Genomic DNA, 7,538 nt, shown 5'->3' with positions numbered 1-7,538 from the left:
CAATATGCTTTAGGCCCCCAATAGCTGAGCCCAGTGCCCTCTAGCCCCAAATAGCTGAACCCAGTGCCCTCGAATCCCCGAATAGCTGAGGTCAATACCCTCTAGCCCCCAACAGCTGAGGCTAGTGCCCTCTGGCCCACCAATAACTGAACCTAGTGCCCTCTATATCTTCTAGCTCTCCTTATCTGAGTCTAATACCAACTAGCCCCCCTGGCTTCTATTACCATGGAGAGGCTAGCTATTGAACCTCTATTAACCGAATTGCCTTGTCCCCGACCTATTCGAATAAATGACGTTCTGCTGTATATTTTTTTTCTTCGAGCCAGACAGGTCCCTCGGCGATTCGAAAAATCGCAAAGTGAAAAAGGGTCGAGACGAACCGCATCCGCCGGACGAGGACGAGGATCGATGAAACACAAAAGAGTAGCGGATGTCCGAGCGGGCAGGTTGATTTCGGAACGCAACTCGGTCACGCGTCGCGGATCTCCGTTTCACCGATTCTCCTTGTGCCCGCGATAAGGCTGCTCGAGCAAATTTCCAACCAGCGCTCGCGATACGTTATCCTCGCGATGGAATCTCTGGAACTCTTCGATCTCGTCGGGCGCGTATTTGGTTCAAAGAGTTTCGTGAAAAGGTCGACGATTCCAAGCATTTTTCGAGCCCGCCCGCGGTTCAAAGGAGATATGCTACCAGAAATAAAATAATGTATGTACGTATGAAATAGCTACTCTTCCTCGATATAACGACTCTAATGAATGGGTTCACCGTCCTTTTATCGAGGAGTTATCGTGTATACTAAAACGATACATTTGAGAACGTTATGGATAGATTGGCAAGGCTTTCCAGGTGACATTGTGTCCAATCATGACTCTATTGTGATTATTTTTAAATACATGTTTAAAGAAAAGGTTAGGCGAAATTGAAAGTGGTTGGTACGGGGTCGTGTTTGGGCTTGTTTTCGCTGGAAAAACCTCACGAATCGATCCGTAATAGTCTCGTTAACATATAATACACGCATATACATATAGCATTACGTCATTTGACAATAATTAGTATTCAAATTCAAGAAAAATCGCACGTTTCCATCCACTTGGTAAACCGTTTTTAGATGGTCACACTTTCCTCTCATATCGCGTACCATGGCGAAAGACAAAGGAAATCGTATTAGAGGTCGATTCTAGGACGAAATCTTTGACCGCAGGAAACGGCCACTCGGGGATCCTCGTATAATTTTATTTGGGGAGGGAGAGGAACGATCAAACGTTCCTTTTGGAAGAAAATTCAATGATCAAGGTCATTCTCACTGGCGCTGGTACTCCAACCACCATGGAAATTCACTTTTCTTCCGCAGGAGAGAAGTCACGAAACCATGGGCCCTCCCTTCCCCCTCTGGTAATTCGTTTTCGTCGATTTTAACGTTCGTCGCGTTTCTCGCCAGTGATCACATCGATTAACCTCTTCGTCTCCCATTTCCCGTTTCTTCTAAATCGACGTTCCCACAATCTCCTCTAAAAATGAAAATTTATTTCAATAAAAGTAAGAAGTGGTTTACGTTACATATGACTCTAATAACGGTAGAAATTGTCTTCGATGCGATCCTGATCGCGTGCGAACAATGCAGACGTCCTTCGTGGCGTGGACACGATCGCGTCACGTCTTACGCCATTTCGCTTGATTTTATTTGAAAAAAATAGGTCAGAGAACCACCAACAACCGCTCCGTTTCCCCTTCTTCGACCAACGGATTTTCCCAGACCGAAGGACAAGGCGGAGAAAGAGCTGTTCCCGTGTAACCTCTACCCACGTGTCTCTGTGTTGCACTCGTGCATCAGGTGAACAACTGGCATTCATGTTGTGTTACCTCAGCCAATTAGCTGGGGAAATTTCGTTCGAAATAAACCCCGCTATGTACCTTTCCTACAGGGTCTATTCCTATTTAAAATCGCTGACTGATTTAAGCAAAAATTTTGTAATTATTCTTCCAATACAAATATATTGTATTGCGCTATATTGTACTGTACTTTGTATTATGCTGTAATAAAATCGATTAATTCGTTATTCAAATTACCCGTTACCCGCCACAGTCGCAGACAGTATCGGTTTCCATTTCGCTTCGCCCCAAGCGAAATAATTCATTCTTAAAGAGGTTATTACGGTTCTGGCAAGTGTTCTACAGTATTGGCAAGTGTTCCCCAGACTTTCTCTACTCCAGTGACCGAAACTGGCTGTAGAGGGAACCTTCCCAAGGGTGAATCACCCCTGACGAAAACTGTTGATCCGAGATCGCTATCGAGGGGACCTCGAGCCTCGTCTGGCGGTGCGTTCACCTTCCAGCGTGGTGCATATATAAAGACGCGATTCACTTTCACTCGCATTTAGTCGCGTGCCAGTGATATTCGGCGCCTGCTGACCGACAGACGCGCGGAATCTCAGCCAGGAACGTCGTTGATCGACATTTCGCCCGACATGAAGCCCTTAATCCTCATCTGTTGCGTCACGGTCGTCGTCGTCAGCTCCGAGAACGACGGTTGGGTTTGGAAGGACGACGAGCAAAGGAGCAGAGTCGATAAACCGAGGTGCGTCTCGAATTTTTCGCTTGCATCGTAATCTTTGCATGAAAATCGGTCGAAAACGTGCAATCCAATCTTTTTTTACGAGGCTTCGTTTGCGAGAAAATCGGTGTTGAAGATCGTTTGGGGCACGCGTAGGAATGTCTGGGCATTGTTTGTACTTCCTGTTGGTGTTTGTAAACATTACCCACGTGCTTTTCATTGTCCCAATGCAAATTGAAGTAGTGCCAGGGAGTAACGGACAGGCATGGTTATTCAAGCGGGTTTAAATCTTACGCGTGTCCCAAAAATATTCGAAACCGCTTTCTTCGAGAATGAACCATCTTATGGATAAATGTTGTTGCACATTTTTTGTTTATTTTTACGTGAAGATTTGAATGCGACACTCGATTTATTTCTATCGCGCGTACTGAGAATTCTAGAACGCTCTCTGTAGGGATTTCTATGTAATAGGCGTAACTATTAATCTCGAAATATAGCTTCAATTATTGTTACGACTACAGTAGGAAATACGCACGATTGGTGAGCCGTTCGCGTATATGCAAGTGACCTTAATTGGGCCAAAGTGTTCAGATCTCAGTGTGTCCTAATTACCCGGAACTCGCTGTAGTAGAACAGATATCAGTCGAATACTTCAGCGATTCGCGATCAGCAGGAGGTCCTCGAATGGTAATTCTGTATGATAGTCTCAGCTGATTGGGTAGATTACTCTAAAACCCATTTACGATTCAACACTGTGCCGTATTTCGACCACTTTTAATACTCGAGGCACGAATGAAGTAGTATCGATGGTCCAAAACGTTGAAGTTCCCTATGATAATAGGAACGTCGACGAGTTGATTTATCATTTAAATCTTGCGCGTTCAATTTTGTATGACAAAAGGCTGGACTGTTTGCGTGATGGAGTTATAGGTACCAGGTAAACGAGAACCTGGAAGATTTGGACATCGGACGGCCTTTCACAGGATTTAGACCACAAAATGGTGGACCTTACGGTCCTAACAGTAGACCCATTGTGCCAGCATCGTATCCTGGCAACAAAGAGGTTCTTGTCGGTCCTGGCGGGCCAACGGGCATTGTAAAAAGGTATTCGTATCTTCTCGTTCTATTCCAACCCAATAATTTCGTTTCGACGTTTCGCGTACCGTGTTCACCGGCCTTATAAAATTCTTATTACTGAAATACACGTTTCGAATTATTTTTTAATATCTGTCCCTCCTGGGCGACGTCAACGTTGACCGACGAGTGAAATACTCGAAACGTTTCTTCGTAATTCTCAAATGGAATGACATTTTTTCAGGCCACCCTACAACGGGGGCATCGACGATGGTTATTCGGACGCTGGTTACGTGCCACCCTGGATAAAGGACGACCCTAGGTATCGAGAGTACGACACTTGCAGATGCAGATACAGTTTCAATTGTCCAACCAACGGATTGAAATTCGTGAGTGTTAATATTCAGTCGGCGTTGTGCGATTTATCCGAACAAAAGATTACTTCGGATATAAAACGAATAAATGTAAATAACGATAACCTTTTCGATCGACAATTTTTTCCCGAAGGGAGCTTGCTCGAAGGACAAGAAATATTGCTGCTTCAGCAGCAGAAAGTACCCGGCGTTGGTTTCTGGACCGTCTGGAGGAGGACAATTTCCTCCATACCAGGTGGGTTGAACAATAAACGATCGTTAACACCGTTGGCTGCCATAATGATACTCGTGAAAATATTCACGAAAATAAAATTTTATCTCGAGACTATTGAAGATTGGGTAACTTACCATTTGTCGTAGTATTTAATTCTGTAACCTCGCCAAATTTATTTTCGTTATCGCCTCGCCTTTGGAATTAATTCTTTTAGTTCCACAGTATTTCTACAGTAATTCTTTAGTTTAGTTTATTATTATTATAAATTTTGTATGCTTCAGGGTATTCCAAATAAATACGGTCCAGCGAGTTTCGTTCAGTCGCCAAATTACTACGGCAATCGAAGGCCGCAAGGAAACTTCAACGCTGGCAACAGATACCCGTCTGGAAATTATCATTTCCCAGGGGAGAACGTCAACTCCTACCCAAGACCTAACGGCAACCCCTATCAAAGACCTCCTGGCAGCCCTTACGGGCTGAACTACGATAACGACTACGACGACTTCGACGTCTACAGTCGATCTCTGAAGAAAAATCAAACGGAGACTGAGACGAGCTCGACTTAATTTAAATATAGTCTCCATCTAAACGCGACGCGTGAAATACACGTCGGGTCGTTTCAGAAGTCCCCCGATAGATTGTTTATAGGTACTTCTGATAAACCGGAACGATCGATGCGAAAATGGTTGATTAATCGAGATGGAATTCATCTAGAGATACGCAACGACTCACGGACACGATACTTCGAAACGAATACCAAAGACGTGTCGCGTATTTTCGAGTATCGAGTTAACGAAATTGAATGTTAAATAAAGTTAAGTCTGCGACAAGAAACTTACCAATCGTCGTGATTACCACGATGGAGTAAAACAGGGCACCAGCGAACGTCCATTGGATATCATCCTCGCCCTCCCTGCCGTCCCATCCCTCCTTCTCCATCGTCCATACAAGCTTGCTCTCGAAACTCTGAAAAGAAAAAGAAAATGATCGTTAGAAAAGTAAGAAAAATGTACACGAATGTACCTTGTATTTTTGTCAAAACGGCGAATAAAATTGTTGTTACTTTTCGTTCAGCTGAATTTAAATATACCTTCAACTCGCGCAATGCCTTGTCCGTCCAGTTTTCGCGAATCAATACTTCGACTTCCTTCGTGATCTTCCACAGCTGCTCCGCCACGTCCCCCCTTATGTCTTTGATGCTTTTCTTTATCTACAAAATAAAACATAAATGACTGTTTTAGTAGCATTCAGCACGTAGATGTTCTCCATTGTTCCCTTCCCCTTCCTAAATCCTGTCTGCCACTCCCCTAGCACACCTTTATCCTCTGCCTCCTTCTCTATCCTACCTGTTAATATCGCCGCATACACTTTGTACAGTAAATGACAGTTTTAGTACTTATCGCGATTTGTGTTTATTATTCAATAGGTACAAGTTTCAAATGTCGAATTGTAAAGAGGAGAACTAATCTAAGCGTAGATGCGCCAGGTAGATGTGCAGAGACTACTTGCCTAGACGATTCCGTCTCCTGCGCATCTGCCTCGCGCAGCTGCGGCCCTCGAGTACCCCTTTTCACCGCTGGCGGCGCTTCTCGAGGGTTTACGAACTGTGATAAAACGTTACCAACCTCCTTCTCGTGGCCAGCTTCAAGAGCCTCGAAAGCGTACGCGCCGATCAAGCAGTACAACACCACCAACGAGATGAGGGACACGTGGGAGAAGACGAATCTGAAGAATTTCCAGAGGAAACGCAGAAACTTGATGCACTTGGAGGGCTCTTCGGTCTCGACCATTACGTCGAACGTTTCCTGCCGCGAACGCGACATCGTGGCTTCCGTTTCCCGCCCGCCGACCCCCTCAAATCCCCGCCCACTCGAGTCGATGTCCCTTCGCAATTTTTCGATACCTATTCATGCGAGCGCACTTCAACGATTCATCGATATCTGCCACTGCCTTTCGCCGAGAGAAAATGGACACGTGTGCACGCGATCCTCGATTTCAGTCTCGATATGATGGCTTCGATGACTGACAATCCGTGATCTCGTGGACGTCCCGATGTTTCTCGAGGTTAGGTTTCGATAACGCCATTTTCGGCTGCACTTGCACTGGCTATCTCGACTCTGTGAAATTCCCGCGTTTCTACGTATCTTTGATTGTATAACAAAACTGTTGTTGCTCTTTGTTATTTCTACGTATCTTTTATGGCATAATAAAATAAACGATAATTCTCCGTCAATTGAATCTCGTTTTGTCTTTCAACTAATCTCCTTAATTGCTCATGATTTTCACTACAGAGTCGATAAATTTATGAAGTAAATTCGTCATTTAATCGATTTGGGACGTTTGTTGTGACGCAAATACCGACGATCGTCCAGCTCGCCGTCGCGACGCTCGAGAAACGGTCCTCGACGCGAAACTGCTGCGGAAACGTAAAACACAAGGCGTATTTCGTTCCGTGATGGGTGTTCCAAATTTATCCTACCTCTACCCGTCGACGAAATTTCATTTCGAGGCGTTACCAGTGATCCACCTACGACGACCAGTCGGACGCCACGAAAAGAACGATTTCCTGGTCTTAAATTGCTATTCCGGACTACACGGGTCGATCACTGTTGAAAAACACGTTACAACCGTTTGTTTTCTTACTCGCAGCGAGCCTTCTTCTTGCGGAGGAATCCACGAACTGTCGAATAGATGATGTATAGGCTTCGAGGTTAGCCTATCGCTATTTTTTCTTTCAGGGGAATTTTCTATTTTCGATAAAAGAAGCCACGTGTTTCAGGGACACGAACATTATTTTCAAATCTAGCTTTAGAATTTGATGATGTATCATGTAAAGGGTGGCCTAGCGGAAACAGGATCGAACATCGATAGTTTTACTGGAACGACGGATTTTTATAAAATACGAATAGGACTATTTCAATTAAAGTGTTGGCAGTTTAGATGGAATTAATGGAGAATCTGAAAATTTACATTGCAATTTGTTCGATGGATTGATTGCCTGTTATAAAGTTCCATATCGGAATCAATTGCCGCTTCGTGGTGCACCTGTTGCGTATAGGTTATGTACAATTCAGAATCTATTTAATATATTTGCTAAATAATAGTTTGATAGTGTGTAGGATAGTATCGAAACTTATTTAACGATACTTGTTAAATGAATGGTGACTGAATGCTTGGGTTGCTCATTTATGCTGTAACCGAGCACAGAACTGAACTGGTACAGGCACCTAGCGGTGAGAGGACGAAGTACTCGTAAAAGCAAGGTTATGCAGAGGTATAGATTTCTTCCTTAGTCTTTGCATGGCATCACGAGTTTCTGCCGCGA

The 7,538-nt window shown here is 44.2% G+C and overlaps 2 protein-coding genes across 3 annotated transcripts in view; one reads left to right on the top strand and one right to left on the bottom strand.

The window, feature by feature from the left end:
• Positions 1 to 6,919, bottom strand: part of LOC128879393 (uncharacterized) — an 11,197-nt gene extending 4,278 nt beyond the window's left edge. For both annotated transcript variants that reach the window (XM_054128480.1, XM_054128481.1), the window contains exons 1-3: positions 5,839 to 6,919; positions 5,304 to 5,423; positions 5,053 to 5,179 (exon numbers count right to left, since the gene is read on the bottom strand). In XM_054128480.1, the coding sequence (XP_053984455.1) occupies positions 5,053 to 5,179; positions 5,304 to 5,423; positions 5,839 to 6,036 (445 nt within the window). In that variant the 5' untranslated portion in view covers positions 6,037 to 6,919. The remainder of the gene's footprint in view (positions 1 to 5,052; positions 5,180 to 5,303; positions 5,424 to 5,838) is intronic.
• Positions 2,419 to 4,914, top strand: LOC128879396 (uncharacterized). Its single transcript, XM_054128490.1, has 5 exons — positions 2,419 to 2,575; positions 3,482 to 3,655; positions 3,870 to 4,014; positions 4,133 to 4,234; positions 4,495 to 4,914. Exons 1-5 carry the CDS (start codon positions 2,466 to 2,468, stop codon positions 4,777 to 4,779), a joined length of 816 nt encoding a protein of 271 aa, XP_053984465.1. The 5' UTR covers positions 2,419 to 2,465; the 3' UTR covers positions 4,780 to 4,914.
• Positions 6,920 to 7,538: the final 619 nt, after the last annotated feature.

The sequence above is a fragment of the Hylaeus volcanicus genome, chromosome 7 (genome assembly GCF_026283585.1).
Source record: "Hylaeus volcanicus isolate JK05 chromosome 7, UHH_iyHylVolc1.0_haploid, whole genome shotgun sequence".
Lineage (NCBI taxonomy): Eukaryota > Metazoa > Arthropoda > Insecta > Hymenoptera > Colletidae > Hylaeus > Hylaeus volcanicus.
The sequence above is the reverse complement of the archived record's forward strand: the minus strand, read 5'-3'. Positions and strand labels throughout refer to the sequence as shown.